Source organism: Sycon ciliatum, chromosome 4, assembly GCF_964019385.1.
Source record: "Sycon ciliatum chromosome 4, ocSycCili1.1, whole genome shotgun sequence".
Classification (NCBI taxonomy): Eukaryota; Metazoa; Porifera; class Calcarea; order Leucosolenida; family Sycettidae; genus Sycon; species Sycon ciliatum.
This window is the reverse complement of record NC_088646.1, coordinates 26,447,358-26,470,894: the sequence shown is the minus strand read 5'-3', so window position 1 is coordinate 26,470,894 and position 23,537 is coordinate 26,447,358. Positions and strand designations below refer to the sequence as shown.

The 23,537-nt window shown below is 46.9% G+C and overlaps 2 protein-coding genes across 2 annotated transcripts; one reads left to right on the top strand and one right to left on the bottom strand.

Annotated features, from left to right (window-relative positions):
• The first annotated feature begins 1,458 nt into the window (after window positions 1-1,458).
• On the top strand, window positions 1,459-17,606 carry LOC135815330 (cyclin-dependent kinase 18-like). Its single transcript, XM_065328610.1, has 19 exons — window positions 1,459-1,936; window positions 4,198-4,310; window positions 5,722-5,994; window positions 6,286-6,342; window positions 6,993-7,027; window positions 7,182-7,261; window positions 7,504-7,595; window positions 8,126-8,188; window positions 8,598-8,659; window positions 9,863-9,924; window positions 10,360-10,420; window positions 10,672-10,731; window positions 11,184-11,274; window positions 11,598-11,661; window positions 12,622-12,670; window positions 14,176-14,218; window positions 14,857-14,947; window positions 15,312-15,383; window positions 16,995-17,606. The coding sequence occupies exons 1-19, from the start codon at window positions 1,864-1,866 to the stop codon at window positions 17,054-17,056; spliced, it is 1,503 nt and encodes a 500-aa protein (XP_065184682.1). The 5' UTR covers window positions 1,459-1,863; the 3' UTR covers window positions 17,057-17,606.
• Window positions 17,319-23,017, bottom strand: LOC135815331 (ras-related protein rab-11.1-like). The gene is made up of 4 exons (XM_065328611.1): window positions 22,525-23,017; window positions 22,001-22,165; window positions 18,939-19,113; window positions 17,319-18,374 (listed from the first exon to the last, which is right to left on the bottom strand). The coding sequence occupies exons 1-4, from the start codon at window positions 22,687-22,689 to the stop codon at window positions 17,923-17,925; spliced, it is 957 nt and encodes a 318-aa protein (XP_065184683.1). The 5' UTR covers window positions 22,690-23,017; the 3' UTR covers window positions 17,319-17,922.
• Window positions 23,018-23,537: the final 520 nt, after the last annotated feature.

The following is a 23,537-nucleotide window of genomic DNA, read 5'->3' as shown; positions in this document are numbered from 1 at the left end:
GCATCAAGTGCATCATCATACTCTACTCTAGGCTATGTCCTGCATCCTTCCTTGGACTGAAGGCTCATTCCGGAGTCATTGTAGATTCGGTGTACATTAAGGGCAGGACTTCTAGCCATCTAGGTTCTCCAACCTCACATCCACAATCATGTGAATCGTTATGCATGATGCAGTGTGCATGCTTATATGCAAGAGTTTGGCACCCTTGTACTGGGGTCAGCGAATAAACTACCCAGTTTGGATTCCGGTGGGGGGGGGGGGGGCTGGGGGGCTGGGTGACAGTCGAGTCTCGACGATTCAATGCATTCGAAGTTAGTTGTTGTCCTTGGCTTCAGGTACTGTAACATGTCTCATCTGCCTATTGTACCGGTGCTCATCTCCTCCCCCTCGTCTACTTTGCCTTCCCAGAAACAAGTCAAGTACCCCCCCCCCCCCCCCCGAAAAAAAGATGGCTGTCCTGAAGGTGGACCGTTTTTCCACAAAGTAGATCTACCGTCGGAGTCCGGCAGTGCCATGTGGCAGAGAAGCAGGAGGGCTAGTGAAATATGTGTACGTCTACCTTCTCCAGTGAGCCAAGCAGCATTCATCTCACTCCTGAAGTTCTAGAATGTGTACGTGTATCTATCTAAAGTGAGCCAGTGTGCGTGTTTGTTGCAATCGTCGCCATCGGTCAATTTCCCCTAGCATGAAGGTTTGTTTATCAACAAATCGTCGCCTTCGCGTAGTCAGGACGTGTCCAAGTCCTGTCTCGGACTACCAGTCCCTCCTCAGTCCTCACACGGCCTCACGCAGAATCAGAACATGAATAACTGCATGCGGCTAATGCTTTACTTGATCACAATACTACATGCACGAATCGAATGCCTGTCGAGTTTACGTCACAGCAATGTAAACGTGGGTCATTTCCCCAGTCATCGAATGCTGCCTGATCGCCCGACATCCCCAGTGCTCAGAGATTTACTATTCCTTCCCGGAGTGGAGCAGACCGCAATCGGACAGACCGCATTTTCACACGATCCTACCATTTACCCGCGTCCGATGACGTGACTAAGTCGGTGCACCGTTCGCCTATTGAATGTTCCGACATACACTCAATACGAGTGAAGGGCCTTGCTGGGTATTCGCTGCCACACGCACGCATATTGGTCATTCTGGACAATACTTTGATTAGGCGTAGCGCACTCCAAGCGTGTGAAGTGTCCTGCCTCCTGTCCAGACTCAGGAGCTGAGATGTCGTACTTGTTGCATGCCAATCTTCGTCGCCATACAGTCTGACACGGAGAGACACAGTCTTGACTTGAGCGTACGTGTAGCTAGAGGTTCGGACTAGTCAAGCCAAGTATGACTATGAGTTCAACTTGACATCTGTAGAGTGCAGGGCGGTCCTTGAAAGTCCCTTGTCATGCAACGCACACGTCTACCGCGTCCCAAGTGCTGTCTACGAGTACGAGAGCATATCCTGCATGTCGTGGTCACCGACTGATCAACTGAAAGACTGAGCACACTGGTAGCAGATCTACTGGATGGCAGTGGCAGCTTGCTGTGTGTTTGAACTCACTGCTGCTTGCTGTTCAGTTCAAGCGAATCCTTTCAAAGAGCTCGTTTTCACAGTGCACGCACCTTTTTCCAGAGGGCAGGGCGTGGAATCAGCCGAGGATACTCACACCTTCGTAGAATCTCACGGGCGGTTCGTGTGTGTTAGGAAGTGCGAAATCTCGCTAGCGCTTTCTTTATCGGCCGCCCGCATCGTGTTCACACCGTGCTCCTCCCAGCTCGTCGCGCGTTTAGCAGCACTGAAGCAGTGTGGTGTAACAGTGCGAGTGCAGTCGTTCCGGCACTAGGCCGGCCCTCGGCAGTGCATGCATGGCTTCATGGAAGAAAAGATTGTCCTTGTCGATTAATCACCGCCCGTCGATCGAGGAGCACGCTAGCGAAGGTCAGTAGATCTATACTCCCCATCACTGGTGCTGCAATCCTGGCTTGGAAAATGATACTCTTCGGATACCGTTTGGTCCGAAGGACGTGATAGAGAGAGAGTTGGGAGTTACTGGCTTCTGAACTTTCGGGGAAATATTTTGTTTCATAGTGCCAGGTTTATCGAATGTCCACGAGCGAGAAGTGCTACCTCTAGAGTTGTATACCCCTCCCCAGTGCTGTCAACGTCAGCAAAACAGGACTCTGGAGTATATCCTAGCTAGGCCTAATCCTAGCCCCAAAAGTATTACAATACTGCAGTCATATGTGAATTCAATGCACTTCCAAAGTATCAGTCTAATCGGCAAATTGTCCGTTTGAGTTCGCGGAGCTAGTGTGTTGTAGTCCAAGACATGATGACAACCTGAGGGGCAGTGCTGATTACGACCGTGGAGCATCACTACCACTAAGTCTTGCAGGCTGACCTGCTGGCGCATCGCAAGTCAAATCCTGGTCACTGCTCTCCTGGCGTATTGGCATGGACCTTGGTACCTGGGGGTGTAACCATTTAGCCTGTGGAAGGAGCTACTAATACTTATAGTAATAGTACTATACTGAGCCTTGCGGGGCAACGGCCATGGTAATGTGGTCAGTTTACAGGCATCTTCCCAGTTGCAGACCTGCTAGCATACAACATAATTATTGACAATAACTGTTACGGCTTGTAAACTGTAGTGTTCGCTTAGCAGGCTTAGATGATTGCACTGTGTACTGCTACTTCGCACGTGAAATAGGATTTGGAAAGTAACTAGTTAGTAAGTGAAATCTGGGTAGATGTGCACTTGTAGTGCTGGAGACCACACGTCCTCGTACCTTTACCTGTACATGAGGTTATCAAGACTAATTCTGGCACTGTCTGTATAATTATACGGATGGGTCTAGATTTCACATGCCACAGTTGTACATGATTGTGTGAGTTCGCTTCAATGGCGTACCCCCCCCCCCCCCCCCCCTCTCCCTCCCCGTTGCTGAAATAGTAATTTTGATGGAGACTGCAGGCTCAAGTCTTGGTTGAAGGACCCGTGCCTAATCTGGGACAAGTCCACTTCAGCTAAAGACATTGTGGTACCAGCCCTGCTTCAAAAGGTCATGGACCTTGTACAGTGGGGCTAACCATACTCACAAGCCCACCAGGGCTGTTTGTGCCTGCCAAAAATGGGACAAGTTGCCCCACTAAAAGGTTGGAGCCGTGTTGTACCAAGAGTACAATACCCTACCCCCCCCAGGGGTTATGATTGTACTCTTGGTTGTACGCATAGATGCTATTCTTGCGTAGAAGGGATGTGCACATTCATGTCAGGTTGTGGCAATATCACGATAGCATGCGTAAAGCAACGCCGGTTGTCGGGTACACTGCTGATAGCTGTAAGACCCTGCTGATAGCTGTAAGACCCTGCTGATAGCTGTAAGAGACCTTGCGACTCTGAATTACACTGGTCATTGCTTGTTAAATTGGCGGTTTTAAAAAGTCCTTGTGACCGGCATAAGCACATGATTACCAGTAGGTTGTGCCCTGTAGTTATGTTTGTATGGTGTGTTTAGCTGCAACTACACCTGCCTGTCTAAGGACAGATGATGATGGCAATCATGTTTGAGTGGAGATTGACTGCATCGTCTCCAGCTTCGTGCATACTATGATTGTACTATAGTGCTGTGCTTCTAAAGCCACAGGGACCTGCCAGCTGCTCCTACAGTCGTGGCCAAAGAAATCCGACCCGCGAATCAAAAGTGCCGTCATACTTCAATGTCAATTTCGTCATGTGCGTTAAAAAAAAACGATCCGAGGGCCGCAGGGACTGCATGAGCCTTGGCACTGCTTGCAGCACGTGTGTTGGATTTCTTTGGCCACGACTGTACATGGATATGCGACGGCAAAGTGATGGCAAGCAAAATCTCCTGGAACATTTGCTCGCCATACCAAACCTACCTAGGATGCCCTGCAATAAAGCCGTGTCTGTTGCAACTCCCACAGTGCACCCTAACAACATACTCTACCTCTACTTCTCAGACCTCGCTTATCCGGTTCTCTTTTATCCGGATTGCTCGCCATCCGAAAGAAAATGGCTGATTACAGATTTTCAGCATACGCAATGCATCCAACATAACTGGTGTTCGGTAATCCGGTTCCCTCACCTATCCGGATAATTTTGTGGGAAACGGACGTGTGCGGGCGAGGTCTGACTGTATCGACATGCCATGTTGATCTTGTGATTGCGTGTGCAGATCGCAGTCAGCCACAGGCCATGCAGGATGATGGAGGATCAGCACTCAACAATGAGGAAAGGGACACAGTTGAAGGTATCACAAGCAGCAAGAAGGGCTTCAGTCGTAGCAAGGTACGGTTGACAGACAGCACTCAGACTTACATGTTCACATCATCAGTTCTATAATGCTGTATTTCAATTATTCAGCTCGGCATCAGGTCAGTGTCTGCTCCAGAGCCGGGTGAGCCGGGTTATCGACCCGGTTGGGCGGCGCTTGGACCCGGTTGAAAATATAGTACCGGGTCACCTGTGACCCGGTGGGTACTTTTTACTACTTTACACGTTCGAACTAAAGGACTGACTACATGCCTTGTATGTGTGACAGATCATGCAGAGGCGCGCGTCGAAGTGAAAATAGTCAGTATCCGGTGTGTGCACGTGCTCAGTTCGAGCTTGATCGTTGAGGTGTTGTTTTTGGAAATAGAGCCTCCAGCGAAGAGGCAAATCCACAGGCCCTGCTTCCAGGACTCTTGGAAAACAGGTCGTCCATGGCTTGTCTACGACATGGAGACGAAAAAGATGACGTGCTCTTGGTGCGTGACGCACTTCATGTGTACACGTGTACCCGGCTCCGACCCGGTTGAAATGGTTGCGCCAGGTACACGTGTACCCGGCTGTCCTACAATCCTAGAGCAGACACTGCAGGTATCCTGCAAGACCACTCCATGAGATTGAGAGAGTTTGCAAATGAAAAGAAAGTTGGATTATACCAAACTTATAGCATGATCTATAACGGACAAGACAAGAGTCAGATTCTGCAGCTCATATCATGATGATGCCTGTCATAGTATGATAATCATAATCATGACATGAGCTGCAGAATATACATGCAGTGATATGGTTACTATCATACGTATGTGGTTTGTCTAAAAATCCGGCACTACGTGGGCATTCCAGTCGTATCAGGTGAATGTAGATTTGCGGTGTATGGAAAACAAGAAATGCCCCGCATACCCCCTTTACTGTAAACTAAACACACACTGCTGGCAGGAAGCATGTGCTTATCATGCCATTTTAGTGCGTAGCATACAAGGTAGCTAGTGGGTTCCGTCTTGGCACAGAGGGATCCCGGTTTATTACTACAATAAAGTGCTATAAAGAGCACATGACATGACTGTGCTCTTTATTGCACTTTGTAGTGAATGATGGATATATGGTTATCATAGCTAACTTGAGAACACCTTGTGCAATAAATGACAGGGTCGAGTTAGTACGAATGTACTGCATGTAGAAAGATGGAAGGCTGCCCTTTTTTTGGGCGCCTGTTGAACCCATTGAGCCCGGCCATGGTTACAGCAGAGAGGGCAGGGCAAGGTATATCCTTTAGACTTTAGCGGCTAGTGAGCAGGGGGCGGGGTCCCTCCTGGCTCCTGTCATGGGTGTAATGCATTGATTACTAGCTGGCCAGATCTCCGGGGGGGGGGGGGGGGGGGGGGTACACATTTTACTCCACTGCATGATCAATATATATTTCTCGCTGCAGAGTCACAAGGAGGTGAAGAGCACATCGCGGTCGAGCCTGGGCGTGGGTGTAACACTCCGTACAGGACTGAGTGTGAGTCCGGGTTCGAGGGCACGCAAGTACCGATCCGACAGTCAGCTGGGCGAGGGTGCAACGTCAATGAGCGAATCGTCGGAGGATGGCGACATGCGTGGCCTCACGAGTGCCTCGATGCCCAACTCTCCTTCTCGGGGTCTCTCTCCCGCACTCGACCTCAGTCGGAAAATGAGCAAACGTCAGAGACGCTTATCTCAGGTGAGTGATGATCACCACATCTGTGCTTGTTGCTACGAAAGTGCCCATAAAGGCTCGGGAGAAGTCAGTACATGCGGATCTGATGCAGGATGAGCCGCTCCACTAGCACCACTGATGACATAAGAGTTAGTGACACCAGAATTAGTCCCGGTGTCAGCCACACACAATCAGTAAACATTGATGCACGGGAAGTGTGGATCGCGGTTAGGCATTGGATCACGAGAAGATCAGTACGCAAGCCTGGGAGACATCATTGACAGTTGTTCTGTGGACTTTTGTTTGGTATGCTAGACTGAGCTCGGCTTTGGCAGACTAGAAACCTACGAGAAGCTGGAGCAGTTAGGGGAGGTAAGCTCTTGTGCAATGATATGAAGCTCTTGTACATGTACTGAGAACCTGTAGGCTGTACTGAGAAACGGGTGAATTGTCACACCGTTAATGTCTCAGTGATAGCATACACAGAATATAATATTTATGATGATGATGTACTCGAATAGGTACACTGAGTCATTCTAGTCGTGTAGGCAGAGTGGTGCGCCGGAAGGATACTTGGCAGTGTAACCAAGTACTGCGAAATCCTTTGCGTACTGACCAGTGCCATTTTGCAGAACGTTTCGTGGATTTTCTCATTCGATTTGCCGGTCTGAATATTCAGGCACACAGCTGCAGCTGAAATCGTATTTTCTACTCAACTACGGTTTTCCTAGTACGCTCTCGAACTCATGCTATGCACCTGCGTAGAGTTGACGAAACATTGATATAGGCATTGATATAGCCCCCCGCCGTTACTTGCACTGGACATCACAGTGTACTGGACATGATTCGACCACCAGGGTGAGGGTGAGGGTGAGGGTGAGGGTGAGGGTGAGGGTGAGGGTGAGGGTGAGGGTGAGGGTGCAGCTTATACTCCGAAAAAAAAGAGCGGCATGTGTAGTGTTGTTATAACTTACTTGTTGCTGATCTTAGCTCCGGTGTTCTTTGGATTGTTGCACCTCCAGGGAACGTATGCAACTGTATTCAAGGCGCAGAGCACGTGAGTAATGAGCGCAAGTACCTGGCTCTAAAGATACTGGATGTTGCTTGCAATGCAAGGCTCTGTGTCTTTGTAACAACTTGCCACTAAACCATGATAAGGTCCTTCTCCACAAGTTGTTCAGATTTCTGTTCATGGGCTCTTTCACTTCTAGGCTAACTGGATTGACGGTTGCAATGAAGGAGATTCGACTGGAGCACGAGGAAGGGGCACCGTGCACGGCAATACGAGAAAGTAAGCAGGGAAATTTTGACCCTTTAGAACGTTCTTCTTATTCAATCAGGTAATTATGATGACATCAGCTGTTGGTATCTATTTCCAAATCTTTCCAGTCTACTACCTGCTTACACTGGTTAGTTCTGGGTATCAGGTCCATGATCAGTCATGTTTGAAGGCTAAAATAGTCATGGGCATGCGCTGAGCATGTTACTGTAACATGTCACATTGCTTGTCACTGCTGTGTTCGTTGCGTGCAGTTTCGCTGCTCAAGGATCTGAAGCATGCCAACATTGTCACGCTACATGACATCATATACAGCAAGTCACTGGTGCTCATCTTTGAGTACATGGTGAGTGTGGGAGATGCATTGCTTTAGCAGCTACGATGGGCTGAGAGACGTGTACTATTGCTCCCATTACATGTACATGTAGCTATGATTATCTATACAAGTGTTCAATTGCATGCCCATGTGCATATACAGTTGCATGTGCATATACAGACGGTGTCTGCCCGCATTGGCTTGTAGGGTAACTTAGGGACAACATCACAATGTCAGAATCAATTCTCTTCTCGGTGCTGCTTCAAATGGTCTTGGCCTGAGGAGGCTTGACAGCATTTGAGAGATATTAAATCAAAGATTGCGAGCGCTATTTTGGACATGTGACATCATGTGGGCAGTTCAAAGTGGAAGAGTACAGGTTCGGAGAAAAAAAAGGAGGAACGTACTGTTAATGATAGTTTCAGAATGTCTGATGCTGGTGTTGCCGGTGAGCAAGAAGAGGCTCTGTATGTTATCGGTATTGGCAATATTGAAGGAAGGAACTGCTAGATAGAGAGATGCCATGATCATTCTGCTTTTTGCCACTGTCAATCTTCCAGCACCGTGACCTGAAACAGTACATGGAGACTTGTAAAGGAACACTGCACTTGACCAACATAAAGGTGAGTGTATTGGAGGTAGGGAGTGACAGTGTTCCGATGTCGGTATGTGTGTGCGGCGTACTGCTGACTCGCAGCGCAGTTGTTGTGGGATTGTATGTAGTCCAGTATGGTAGTTGCCCTTCAGTAGCCCGGCTGGGGAGGTCTGCAGGGTACGGAGTGTGCATTCCACTGTACTGTGCCTTCTTGGTTAGGTGTTTCCCTGACCCTACCCCATGAGTGAAGCTTTCACCTCGTATCATATGGTTGCCACTGTACAGCAGGCAGGTATCAGCAGAGGGGTGACTCTGCGTGAGCACTGTTTATTGTGCATTCCATCAGCTGTACTGGTCATGTGACATTGTACTGACCATTAGATCTACACAGTATGTCATCAGTTGGCCTGTTCCTTGTCCTGTCTATGTGTTTGCAGTATTTTGCCTTTCAACTTCTCCGTGGCCTTGCATACTGTCACAGCAAGAAGGTTTTGCATCGGTAAGTCTTCTTAAAATCGGGTTCACTGACTTCCCTGTACCTTTTCATGCCTTGATGTTGTTTTTTTGTCTTTCTGTTTGCCTGAAATAATCATGATTCATGTCGGTATAACCTACCCTGTGGTATAGCATTCTGGACATCCAAGGTACAGCATTCATTATACGTGAAGTCTGTGCATGTGCAGCACAGGTATGAAGAACACTAGGTTAGAAAGAGCAGGCCTGCCAGTGTTCTTGATTTCAGCCGATTAGCTTCTGCAAACCGCTTGCTCCAAATTTATCTTGCTGTGCGGAACTATGCATATGTTCACTCAACCTGTATAAGCCAGAGTATCCTAAACAGCTGTTGATCCTCGTTCATGATTGCCAGGTCAGTAGTACCACGAGGGAAGTGCTTTAACTACCTGGTGGACTTCCATTGCTAAGGGGTCGTCCGCAATTATCGAAAGTTTTTTCCAATCCGTAGTAGCTTCGAAAGTGGGTGGGTGGGTCAAGGCCAGTTACGGATTGAAAAACTTCCGAAATGACACGTGCGCGTGCCACGTGTACGTCTACGTGTAGCCCCTGTTTTCCACGCACGGCTGCGCGCGAACTGTCTACTACAAATATTTTTGTAGTTCTGGCAGTTTCTGCGCCCCCGCGCGCGCTTCCTTGGCTGCTCCTAGATCCTGGGCCGGGGATCATAAAGTTCGGCGCATTCGACGGCGAGTCGACACTTTCTATTTTTGAGTTTCACTGTCTCCTTCGTCCAGAGTACCGTCTTCCATGCACTCCTTTGAAGTCCTTCCGTCTAGCGCTGGCGCTGACGACTGTTATTGACTATGTCCAGACAGGCGACGTTGTTTGGAAAGGCGGTGAAGAAGCAGCCCTTTTTCAAAACCGCTGGTGACTCTGATTATTACAGAACAATAAATTGCTTGTGGCAGTTGTCCAAGACGACGAACAAGGATGTATTCTTTGCCGAAGCGAAAAAGGACTGATTGAGTTTGTTCCATATGTGTTGGGTTGTGTGTCCATCAATAATATTTTATTACGGACTGGGGGGGGGGGGGGGGGTGGGTGGGTGGGTGGGTGAGGAAAAATTTGAAGCTACTACGGATTGGAAAAAACATTCGATAATTGCGGACGACCCCTAACTAGTTATGTCACGATCTCACATGAGTATGATTATACTGTGCTCTTCTGTGGTTGTGTGCTGCCGCAGAGACCTGAAACCGCAGAACCTGCTTATCAGTGATACCGGCGATCTAAAACTGGCTGACTTTGGTAAGTACAATCATGTGCTCATTTGAAATGATACACATTGTCGTCTTGCTGACACCATCATCAAGTTATTCGACATTTATGTATTTATAAGGAAGTGGATTGCTCCTCACACCAGCGCTCGTGATTTCCCCGCTAACCTGACTTGGCACTTGACTGACTCACAACTGCCATCCAGAACACACGAAAAGTCCATCGAGCCTTTGACTGGGCAAACCTGAAAGAACGCCCCACTCCCTGCTCAAAAAACCGACTGGATTGTCTTTTCTAATGGCCCAAGCCTTGTCAAAAGCTTCAACTTTGCAAGCAATGATTTTAGCTGTATGAGACCAGCAGAATGGTCATGTGACTTTCCTTGCTCTCTGGTGTATGCCGTGTGTGTGTATGTGTGTGTGTGTATGTGTGTGTGTGTGTGTGTTTGTGTGTGTGTGTGCCTAGGTCTTGCCCGGGCGAAATCAGTGCCGTCTAAAACCTACTCGAACGAGGTCGTCACATTATGGTATGGATCATGATCAGTTGTACTAATAGGAGTGATTGCTGCATTGGCATTGAATCACCTGGTAATTGCCCAATTTGTATATAGCTTGTGCCTCGCACACGGTGCTTCAAGAGTTTCAGCTATGAGTGTGTCTTTGACTGCAGTTAGACGATGATTGCTGTTGCAGAACTTGTACAAAAGAGGCTGTTACCATGGCACTGTGACCATGAGATCTTTGCTGTACGGTTGTTGTTGTGTGTTGTACTTCACAGGTACCGGCCACCTGACGTCCTGCTTGGCTCGGTGAACTACTCTGGTACTATTGACATGTGGTGAGTCACGGTGGCAGAGTTGAAGGGTCTTCTTACCCCAATACACATCCTGTGTGTGTGCATGTGGTAACAGTGCTAATACCGGACTGCGACTTGTGTGTATGTGTGTGTGTGTGTGTGTATGTGTGTGTGTGTGTGTGTGTGTGTGTATGTGTGTGTGTGTGTGTGTGTGTGCATGTGTGTACATGTATCTGTTCAATACAGTAAAACCTGGTTTATGCGACCACCCCATGGTGCAAGCAAAAGTGGTCATTAAAGCCAGGTGGTCTTTAGAACCAGGTCCCACAGTGTCTGTGTGGAACTGTCGGTGCATGGAAAAACGGCCGTTAAGAGCAGGTGGTCGCTAAGCACAGAGGTCGCTTACACCAGGTTTTACTGTAGATCCATTGCTAACACATGTTGTAAGCATTAAAATGGTATGAATGAGGGTGTCCTTGGTGTGTCCATTGCAGGGGTGTGGGCTGCATCCTGTTTGAGATGGTTCTTGGTCGCCCGCCATTCCCTGGATCCAACGTTGAAGATCAGCTCATGCTCATTTTCCGGGTAAGACATGTCGACCTCTAGTGGTGTAGCCGCTGTTGCGATTGTACTTCATCTAACGTACTGTATGGACAACCGGCAATACTCGTTGCAGCAGAACTTGTATGAGTATCACGGAATTATATACAAGTTCTGCTATAAGAATACCACCAAGTACATGTTGCTTTATTTTACTGGCTCTCTTTACCCTAGCAATCACTTTTGACTTTCTGCACATGACCGTGACTGTGACGTGAGCTCGTACAATGTAGTTGTACGCACAAGTAACAAGCAAAAACATCACTAGTTGAGTGTGGTGTTCCGCAATGTTTCTTACCGGCATTCAGGCACTTGGAACGCCCACACCGACGTCCTGGCCTGGCATTGACAAGAACCAGGAATTCTTAGCAGGTAAGTCAAGTATGGCCGGTGCATGTCAGAGCGTTATGAATATGAATAGACTAGGAGCCAGGAGGGCAATAAGCCAATAGGAATACTGGCAGTTGTGTTGATGGTGGTAACGTTGTATCACTGTATACAGTACGCTGCACCGGGCAATCACAGTACTGCCGGGCGCCGAAGAACAAACTGCCGAAGAACGGCCCGAGGCTAGAATTTCACCATTAAAAAAAACGTCTAGCCTGGTTTTTTTGCTGATAAGAACGGAAATCGTAATATACACTTTAATGTTCACTCAGGCCGCCAGTCAGGCGTATGGCTCTGCAGAAATGTACATGTAAGACTGTACCATCGAATAAGAATGAAACTGCTGTGTTCGCTAAAAATAAGAACGGTCTAGGCTAGAACCCTGACCCCCCCCCCCCCCCCCCAGTTCTTCGGTGCCCGACAGTAGTGTAGGCACAGAGGTAGTTTGTTGTCTTGTTGTCCTGTGTAAACCGCTCTATGTACTGAGCACTCTCAGCACACTGGCTACATCCTCCTGTCATTACAGTACACAATGTTGATACAGTGTACTGTAGACCAATAGTAGCAATGCATGTACGCCTGTCTTCATTCCGTTGATTGACCGGTTCCCTAGTCATCAAACACTACGTATACATTTTGTCACGAGTGTAACATGACCGAGTAATGTTAAGAGAAACCTTGCGAAACAAGTAAGTTGTCATGCCAGGTTGCGAAACTGACTTCCGAATAACTCCAATATTACCACTCTCAGTTTGCAGTGAGACTGACAGTAGTATTTGCAGTGAAATTCTTACTTTTTTATAAGATTCGTCTCACACCAAACATGTGCATCACAAGTAGCCTCGTGAAATGATCTACAAGCTTTCTTGGGTGTGTGTGTGGGGTGGGGGCTGTGTGCAATGCATTCAACTGTGTCTATTCCTCTTTGTTCATCTCCCGTCGCAGTTGATTACCCGCCATATCTACGGCATGATCTTGGTACACTGGTACCACGGTGAGTTGATCAGCCTAGCTAGTGGGAACACCATATTGTGCTGGTTTGCCTCCATGACAAGTCACTTCACACACTGAAGCTTCCTTCAGTGTTTCCAACAGAGTATGGAGGGCCCTGAAATGTGTGCAAGCAAATATCAAAATAATTCAAACAGGCTTTTCTGAATACAGTAGTTGGGTGCAGCCGTCACATAATTTATACTTGGACAGTGTGTACATATGGGTAAAAAAAATTATTCAAAAAGTACTTACAGGTGTCATTAGAATGCATGCGACGTGTTAGCAGTCTTATGCAGTGTAGCTTGCTCTGCACACTTGATGCTCTCACATGAACACAGCACTTGTACTGACTGTGACTCATGATCGGACGTCACTTACATGCAGGCAAGTACTGTGAACACTGGTAGTTTCCATCTGTTGGTGTTGTGTGCCACAGTATGCACATAGGCTGTGTTTACATGAGGCGTTTCAACCCGGGTCAAGTTTCAACCCGCCATGAACACAGATTGACTGGGGCGCGTTTAAATGACGCATTGCGCTTGACCCGGGTTGAAATTTCGCCCAGGGTTGATTTCAACCTTCCCCTTGAGGGCGAGAAATCGTACTAACGCACTTCTGTGCGTATCTCACGCCAGGTTTGAACAGCACTGCACATGCTAATTTCGCGAAAAGATTCACGTGACCATACAGGATTCTAGAAGTGGACTTTTGGCGGCATATCAGTATTTGATAGTGTTTAAACCGAACACGGATTCTTCGAACGAATAATCTATCGAATAATTTCGCCCTCCATCGAACGAATAATCTATATTCTATCATACGCATGATGGCATTTTTCAACACTTTTTCAGCACTTTTTAAGTAGTTTTTAAAATTTTTTTTTGCTGATTGTCGGATTTTGTTATGTGGGGGTGCAAAACCGGTTAACCTGTACCGCCAAGAGTACATAACCCCCCAGAGTGTGCAACGCTTGATCCAGCTCTGCATAGGGTCTTGGTCGAAAGTGGTCAAAGACCGAAAATCTCATTCACTGCATCCATGTTTCCCTCGTATGGAAAGAACAGAAGTACATGTACATGTACATGTATTACTAGATACCGATAGGAGATTAAAGATTGGAGGAGAAGTGATTGAGAAGAAATACTACGAGCAGATCTACGCAGTGCAAATAATTATCAGTAGGGTCAGCACTGAGCATAGATCGTTTTTTTTGTTTTGTTTTTTTCGATTTCTGATAATTCCTACGACTATTCGATTATTCGTTCACCCCACGAATATTCTAAATTATTCGATTATTCGATTATTCGTTTCAACACTAGTATTTGACCCGGGTCAACTGTCTTTATGTAAACGCTCACCTATTTTGTCTTTCATGCAGACTTTCAACCCGGGCTGAACTCGACCCGGGTTGAAATTTCTCATGTAAACACACTGTCATAGAGTGTTCCTGGCACCATGCAGCCATGTCATCCGATTTTGTCAATTATTTTCTTTTGCACTGTGTAGCATGGAGCCAGAAGGCATCGCACTTATGGATGCACTCCTTGTGGTAAGTGAATGTAGGGGGGAGCCCCTTATCACACAAGTTCTTAGTGTGCCGACTTCAACTTCAGAGCAGTGCCCGGAATATGTTTAGGGTCTGTCCGTTATCGTTCTTGCCAGCAGTGTTGCCCCAAGCTGTGCGTGTTGTCTGCTCTGCTCCCTTCCTGTCTGCAACTGCCCCTCTTTTTGAACGCCTCAGCATTCAACCCCTGCAATCAACGTATTGCCGCAAACTCCTCCTGCTAACCTTTCGTGTAATTCATAATAACTGTAGTGTGCTTCTTCATGACCTCGTTACACCTCTGTCACACACCCGTCGAACGAGGAGCACAGATTTTCCCCTGCTTCTTTTCCCAAGGATCCTATCTGCCGCTGCCACACACAGCCCTTCATATCAATGTCCCGCTCTCTGGAATAAGTTGCCTGCATCTATACGATCACTGAAGAAACCAGGTCAATTCCGGACCGCTCTCTTACCCCACCTGAAAAATTCACTGCCTTACAAAATCCAAGTGAACTGAAAATGCAGCAGGGGCCCGATGATGGGGTCTGGTTACGTGTAAGTATTCTGCACATGGACGTCTTGATAATTGGTGCTTAGGTCTCTGCTGTCCATCTTCTTTTGCCTGTGTTTTGGAAATGCAGTATCGACCGGAGCTGAGACCAACAGCAAAAGAGGCCATGAAGCATCCTTACTTTGACTCACTGGGCGAACGCATCCATCAACTCTTTGATAGTGAGTTCAGGCTGTGTGTCTGCTGTAACTTGCTCTGCAGATACCTTCCAGAGCTCTACAATCAAGATACCTTCCAGAACTCTACAATCACTGCAATGCTGAATATGCTGAAATATTGCAAATGTTATTCTGCTGTGACCACCACAATGGCATACGATGGCATATTTCCGGGGGGGGGGGGGGGGGGGGGTAGTATTTACTGGCATGTATCTCGATCTTTGTGCTATAATTATTGTGTCTCGGTCTCTTCTTGGCTTGGTCATCATTACCTATGGCCGTGTGGCAATCCTAGTATCATAGTCTACCTTTGCCGTACTAGCGCATGATGGAGTGTGCAATGCTTGCATCCCCTCTGCTCATTCAGCTGTCAGTATATTCACGGTCGACGGAATCGAGCTCCAGCCTGATCCAGGGCGGCCTGCCGACGAAGCCCAAGGTACTAGTACTGTCCTCGTCTCTCTATCTCCTCCTCTTTTTCCATCAATAAATATACCGGTGCATGGCTTAGGTGCCGAGACAAGCTTGACACAAGTGCATGTTAGTGCCATTGGCTTCGCTGTCGTTGGTTCTATAAGTATGTTTGCAATATACTTCAAAGTATATTGTTGTTTAAGAAGTGCGTGTTCATCTACTGTCAACAAAATACCTACCATTTTTTGGTGCAGTAATTGTTGATCTTTAAGGGGAAGTTAAGCCTGAAATCAAATTTTTGCCAGTTGTAGTCTTCGGTGTGCTGAGGCATGCTGAAACGCTCCCTTCCTCCTTTATTCCAAATCGAACTCGCCGCTTCCACCGAAACTGGGTGACTGCGCCTTGCTAGATGGGGATTTGTATGCAAAATGTCACTAAAAGCGCCGTGTCGTCCTTATAAAAGCACGGATGGCCGCGATTGGCCCATATTTTGTAATCTTTTGGATGCTCAGTCGACTGGTTCTGTTCCGAGAATGCTGCGATGCAGCGTTCGGCCCTTATCCCCAATCGGACATGGTTGAGTAAGCGGTCACTAGCTCGCACGTACACCAGTCGCCTGGTCACCGTGCCTGCAGGCCACAACTTTCACACCAAGGTTCAACTCAAAGGTTCAAAGGTTCAACTCGAGTGACAGGAACGCGCCAAAACAGGCTGTAAGTTGTAGCCTGCAGGCGCGGTGACCAGGTGACTGGTGTACGCATGAGCACGTAACTGCTTACTCAACCGTGTTCGATTGCATCGCAGCATCGTAGCATTTCGGACCAAAACCAGTCGACTCAGCGTCCAAAAGACTACAACACATGGGCCAATCGCGGTCATCCGTGCTTTTATAAAAACGAAATTGCGCCTTTAGTGACATTTTGCATACAAATCCCTGTCTAGTAGGGCGCAGCGCCCAGTCAGTTTCGGTGGAGGTGGTGAGTTCGATTGCGAACAAAGGAGGAAGGGATTGTCTCAGCTTCCTCGGACCAAGACCATTCGACTCACCACCCCGAAGACTACAACTGGTGAAAATTTGATTTTAGGGTATACTTCACCTTTTAGACGAAAAGAGGACCAATGAGCTAAAAGTTACTCTATAATGTCCATTAACACCACCAGTTACTTTACAATCAGCTCATGCGATAACATTGCACGACACTGACGACCCCATATTGCCAGGTGTGTCTTTACCACCATATTTTATCAACTGACGACCCCTCCTATGTTATTTCTATAACTTAAGCTAGAAGGCTGTTGGAGTGTGTATCCAAGACATGCTAGAGCCGATTGCCAGTTAGGTGTAGAACGTCAGCACCATTGGTCAGTGTCGTGCAATGTTATCGCGTGAGCTGATTGTTTAGTAACTGGTGGTGTTAGTGGACATTATAGAGTAACTTGTAGCTCCTTGGTCTTTCTCTTTTCTTCTTATAACTTGATTAATCCTTGGCTTTCCACCCGAGTCTAATTGTTGTCTATGTTGCTATTCCTACCCCATGCTGCTATTCCTGCCCCATGTTGCTATTCCTGCCCCATGCTGCTATTCTTGTCCCATGTTGCTATTCCTGCCCCATGCTGCTATTCCTGCCCCATGCAGAAACCGAAGTAGTCATAGGCTCTGATACTACCACCACAACAGCAACGGACGCAGAGTTCTGACCTGATTCCACTACTGTCACGACGTTGACATGATGCTCAACGTCACGAGATTATTTGCAAGAATCATTTAGGACCAAGGTCAAGTACAGCGCTTTAACAGGTGCTGTATTTCAACAGAACGTCAATTGAATCGGTTAATTGTCGCAACCCCCCCCCCCCCCTACTTCCCAGGATAATCTATTTCCAAATGCTCTCAGACTTTTTGCTACCCGTGTGCCTGTGTGTGTGTGTGTGTGTGTGTGTGTGTGTGTGCTGTGGGAACTGGACTTGTAAAAACGTTGTAATTATCTTCTTTTGTGAAATAAGTACACTTGCTCTGCTAAAGGTATGATTGTTATCTCAATCGCTGAAGCTGACATTGAACTTTGCCGCTAAAAAGTATGCAAATGCATGGCTCCATAAAGTCGAAGATGATAATGCTTTGCTCAAAGAATGTACAAAGAAGAACTCATTGTTGATGCCAAGGCAAATTTTCTGCAATCTTGCCTGACTAGCATATGACCATTCACAGGTTTGGTGAATTGCTGAATAAACAAATAGAAACAGCCAATGTCATGTATGTGTTGTGTGGTCAAGGCAGATGACAAGGAAACAAGTTCCCGCTGCAAGCACACTAAATGACTCTAGAAAACTGCACTCCTACCTAGAACACTCTCCAGCATGACTGCCTGCTTTAGCTACTGAATGACTGACTGCTTGCATCGCATGTTGTGACTCTCAAACAGCTCAAAGAAAAATACACATGCATTGTAAGGGTTCCATTTTGCCATCCAATCTGCTGGGGTATCAAGTATGGATTCTTTTAACGAGACATGTCTCATGTCTGGACCATGATGACGCTTTCCATCTGTTGCTGCTACAAATCGCTAGCTGGCCTTGCAGCAGCTTGTTTGTCGTTTCAGTTTGCGAAGTCGTCCCTCGGACGTTTCTTGAATGTCGTCCAGTACCACTGCTCCCATCCTCTTCAACTTGATCAACGGCTCGGCGACAAAACGGGATGCCGCTGATGATGATGATGTATTCAGATCACCACTGCTATCCTCTTCCATGCTCTCCTCATCAGGCAGGTCCCAGCTATCTGTCTCATCAAATACATCATCTTCATTAGTCTCGGATTCCAGTTTGTCTTGCATGGCTTGAGCCTCGGCCTGTTGTTCAAGGCGAATGAATGTCTTCTTGATCATGTTTAGAAATGAGGACTCGACGTTTGTGCGATCAAATGCCGACGATTCGCTGAACATGAGGTTGTTGTCCACGGCATACGAGTGACCAGTCTCCGTTGGCACAGTGCTGATGTGGGCCAAGTCGCATTTATTACCTGCAGGAAACAAAGCGTATTCGACTGTGAGATAGTCGCTGTGCCTGGTGGCTACAGCGGTTGCGAGTGAAACATGCAGGTAATCTGGTTGCTACTACAGTCAGACCTCGCTTAACCGCACACATCCGTTTTGCACGAAAATATCCGGAGAGCCGAGGGAACCGGATAATCGAACACACATACTATTATGTATGCATGGCATAGCTGTGAATCAGTAACCAGGGGTTTTCTTCCGGATGGCGAGGGATCCGGATAAGCGAGGTCTGCCTGTACTACTACTGCTATGTGTCCAAGGCCAGCTCAAAAGCAATAGTAGAAGCAATAATCAATACTGATTGGCTCGCGTGTGTCCCAACCAACACCTACGAGTACTCTTCGTATACACAGGCGAAAGAAGGGAAATCCCCAAACCCAGTCAGCCATAGACACTGATGCATAGATTATGATCTGACTCAAGTACAAGGGAAATCCCCAAACCCAGTCAGCCATAGGACACTGATGCATAGACTATGTTCTGACTCAAGTGGCATTCCAGACCATTCAGTCTTGGTGCGTAAGACTAACCTAGAAGAAGTATGGTGGGGTCCTCCGCGTACTTCCGAATGTCGGAAAGCCACTTCGGCAAGCTGGCGAAGCTCTTCTTATCCGCGATATCATAGACCAGCACAGCAGCCGCTGCGTTTCTGTAGAACACCGAGCTCAGTGCTCGGAACCTCTCCTGACCAGCGCTGTCCCAGATCTAGAGATACGCATGTTGTGCGCAGGAACAAAACGAGAGGAGAACTGTTATTGTAATGGATGACGTTTGCAGTAGTCCCTCGGTTATATCCGCTTCCCATTGACCAGTTGTACCTTAGCTAGAGTATTATTGAAAGCATCTACACCCAAAAAGTATCATTACTAAGAGCGGTATGACACCCATGGCAGATGATCAATCTTGCCTGAGTCAATAAAGGAATAGTCTCCTTTGGTAGTATAGTCTCCTTTAGTAGTACAGTCGTCCCTCTCTAATTCGGCACCTGTTGTAACGGCATTTTCTGCTGGATAAACAAGGGTGCTGGATTATCAAATCCTGCCCTCCAACCCAGCCCACCTGCTAACATACATATTTGTGTCGTACGTCAAAACGCAGGGATTTTCTGTGTCAGTCCAAGTACTGTAATTTCACAAATTTTCGGTGTACTTTTATTTTCAGTACTTTCGGTGCGTCAGTTTCATACCTAAAATTTCAATACACCGAACAAACACTAACACACATAATCCAATAGGGAACTGCTTCTCTGTACCGAAAATTTCTGTTCACCTAACCTAGCTTATACCGAAAATATTGAGCACCGAAAATTTCTGAAATTAGAGTACTTTGTGGAATGCATGTCTATACAGTGCACTGATAGGATATTTCTAAGGGTATGTTACATGTGTACAGTCCATTCAGAAAAAGATGAGCGCTGGCTCTGGAGAGCTCCCGTGTTTGGTGATTTTGCCAGTGCCGCGAGATTCGAAACTTGAAAAAGGGTCCAAAAAAGGTACTTCAAATGGGTTTGAACCGCAAATGTACTGTTCTGCAAGTGGAGTGCATGGGTTTGATTTTCATGGTTTTCCCCCAATTCAGTGCTTTGGGGGGCAAAACCTGGCCGAAATCCTATTCTTGTTATGGCTTGCTCTTTGGAGAAATAGACTTCAAAACACACATTTGGAAGACCATTCCATGGGGGATTGTCAAAAATATTTTGTGACAAAAACTCAAAATTTGACCATTTATGGCCAAAAGCTAGGATATCATCTTTTTCTGAATGGACTGTAGACTGATGCTCCCTGATAAGTAGTTCATGCATTGACCAAACTGACATAGCTGTGCATGTGCACCCGTACGGTATGCGATGAACAACTGCTGGATAAGAAAACCTATGTACAGTTTGAGCGATTTGTTCAGAAAATTGCTGCTGGAGCCGGAATTCATGTAGTAGTAGTAGTAGTAGTAGTAGTAGTATTTATTATTTTACTAGGGCAATCCCCACAGACTGCGAGTCTTTTTACAGGGTACCCTAGGTAAGTGCGTGAAATAGAGCTGAATGAAGAAAGCCGTAAGTGCGTGAAATAGAGTAAAGAAAAAAGAAAACGGTGGCTGCATACTGTGCCATTATGTGTTGCAAAAGAGGCTGCGAAGAGTACTGTTGAACATTGCAAAGGAGGCTGCCTGGCGGCATGCTGCTGGAAGCGAATTCCACCTGTCAGCAGCCAGGTAAGGCAAAGCATAGAAACCGGACCGTGACGAAGCATTAGGCAGGGCTAAAGCCAGGGCGGACTGTCCCCTGGTCAAGGCATTGGTATGGTTGCTATTTGATCTAAGTACAAAAAGCTCGGCAAGTAGAGGGCTGCGGCGGCTATGTACACATTTATAGACAAGGCAAAATATCTTTAGGTTATAACGGATGGCGACAGGAATAATTTTGTGTGCCGGATTAAAGCGTACAAAATGAACTGAAAAAACCCGTTTGGTCAGAAAGTGTGCTGGTTTGTAAGGGTTCTGGATAAATAAGTGCCAGATCAGAGAAGGACGACTTTACAGGGCAGACTACCTTTGGAAAAATAAAAGATCTGTACGTTTGGACTCGGATGGAGAGCCAAGGATGAATTTATAGAAAAGAAATGGACCAAGGAACGACAAGTTACGCTATAATGTCAACTAACACCACCAGTTACTAAACAATCAGCTCATGCGATAACATTGCACGGCACTGACCGACGGCACTGATGTTCTCCAACCAACTGGCTAACAGCTCTAGCACATCTTGGATGCGCACTCCAACAGCCTTCCAACTTGGAAGGTTCTAAGTCATAATGACAACACAAGGGGGGAAGGTGAGCGCAACCAAGACGAGCACGAGCTGAAAGTCTCAGCTGTGAAGGACGTTGGAGGATGGATGTTCATGCATGTTGATGATGACACTGGCAAGACCATTGGACAATACGGTCAAACCACGATTCAAGTTAGTTGTAGAACGTCAGTACCGTCGGTCAGGGTCGTGCAATGTTATCACATGAGCTGATTGTTTAGTAACTGGTGGTGTTAGTGGACATTACAGCGTAACTTGTAGTTCCTTGGTCATTTTTCTTTTCTATAAATCTGTATGTTTATTGGAGATAATACGGTTTGTGAAAGCAGGTAGATAAGTGAAATCCATTACTTTGCTTCAAGTACAGTTGCGCTCGGTGATATACTAACTGGAGAATTCATCCCATTTTTGTTGGACTACAATTGTTGTACTTGTTTTCACGTGACAGCGTGAACAAGGTGTGAAAACATGCTACCTATCAGGCAAGGCTTACTAGTACCAATTGTTGTACTTGTATTGTCATCAGCAACATTAACAGGGGCTCCTTGTGGCCTTGACCATAATTATACTCACACACTGCAGATACTATCTACATCACTGTAAGCATATCACTACATCAGTACATGTACTGAAGTCACTTCAATTGCAGATATTGATTTGAATTCCTCCTACACTGTAGCTAACTCAGTGGCCCAAGTCACGTGAAATGGCTCGCCATGTACATGTGTATGTAGCTAAATTCAACTTTGTGCCTACTTTTTAAAAGAAGTAGTGAATTGCGCGCCATACCTGTAGCCTGACTATGACCGGCTGCTGGCTAGGTCCATGAACACAGACATGCCTGGTCATCATGTCGACACCAATAGTGGCCCGCTCCTCGGCATTGAAGATGTTGTGTACGAAACGTGACAGCAGATTGCTCTTGCCCACACCGCTATTACCGACTAACACAATCTTTAGGTGTGGTAGTAGGTAAGTCAGAAGGTAAGTCACAATATGCAGCACAAACAGAACAGAAGCCAGGAGTATCAGTACCCACGAATGATGATACAGTCTACGAAGACGTTTTCAAAGTCCATAGGCTCCTCGAAATGTCAAGATAGCATTGACATATTGACACGCAGTTCCATTGTTTGCAACATTCAGATCTTTTGGCCCTCAAGTGCCATACTCATAGCCCAAACCTACTGCCAAGACCCATCCATTTCCCTGGTATGCCTGATGTACATTTCACCCCAAGCAGGTAGCAGCCCCGGCCATACCTGCCAAATCAAACAAAATTAATAATTGTTACACATTTATGGACACAGTACCTTGAAAACGTAGTCGAACTTTGCGCTGTCCACCTCATCACTGTCGTCCACAAGCTCGACTATCGGATACTTGGCTGTAGCGTCATTCGGATAGACCCTTGTGTTTGGTATCCGCCTTACCGACAGTTTCCGAGGAAGTAACGGTGCGCGAGGAGTTGACAACATGCTGCTATTGCTAGCCGTCCAGTACTAGCATCCTTTAACCTTGCTCACGTCACCTCGCCCACACTGGCGACTTCGGGCCAAAGCAGCAACTCTCGACACGACCACGTCCAGAGACTCGTCGCTAGTAGTAGTAGATCTACATGGAAGCAAAAAACTCTCCAACAAATGATACTTCCACCACAAGGCTGATAAAGCAGTAACGACGTCTTTCAGAATGAGCTGTCGATCCCTACATTTCTTCCTGGCTTCTAATAGGACACACACGGCCAAAGTGACAGTAGCATCCACAAGCATGGAATCAACACCGCAACAAGTGCGTAGAGCCTAGAGGGTCTACACTAGTAGTGGACTCTATCAAGTATCACTATCAGGTAGCGCTAACGACTGAAAAGTATCACCCGTTCCGCTTCACTTCTCTCGTCGACCCCGTGAACCGGCGTGCTTCGCAAGTAAGTATTAGTTAGTGTCGAGTCGCACCAACCCTGGCAGCAACGAGTTACGTTACAGACCACTGTGCTCATGGCCATCATGGTGTTGTTGCCGTGTTGCCAACTCGAACATGATGTACCAAGTCATGTGCATCTACTGTTGATTCTCCAAGGCCAAGCGCAAAGACCTTTCACTGTGTTTTGAGTCTGCAGTTTATCGCCCGTAGTCCTTACTCGTGGTAACTGTCACGACCGTTATATCGAGTCCGTTGCCCGACACATGAAGACATGTAATACCGTGTGTTCGTTAGTTCGTAACGCGGATGTTATGTGTGAGGTTTACATGGTTTACTTCACCATTGGCATAACTCACTTTACCAGGCTACCTAAGTACCTTGGGCATGACTGTCATCGGTGTAG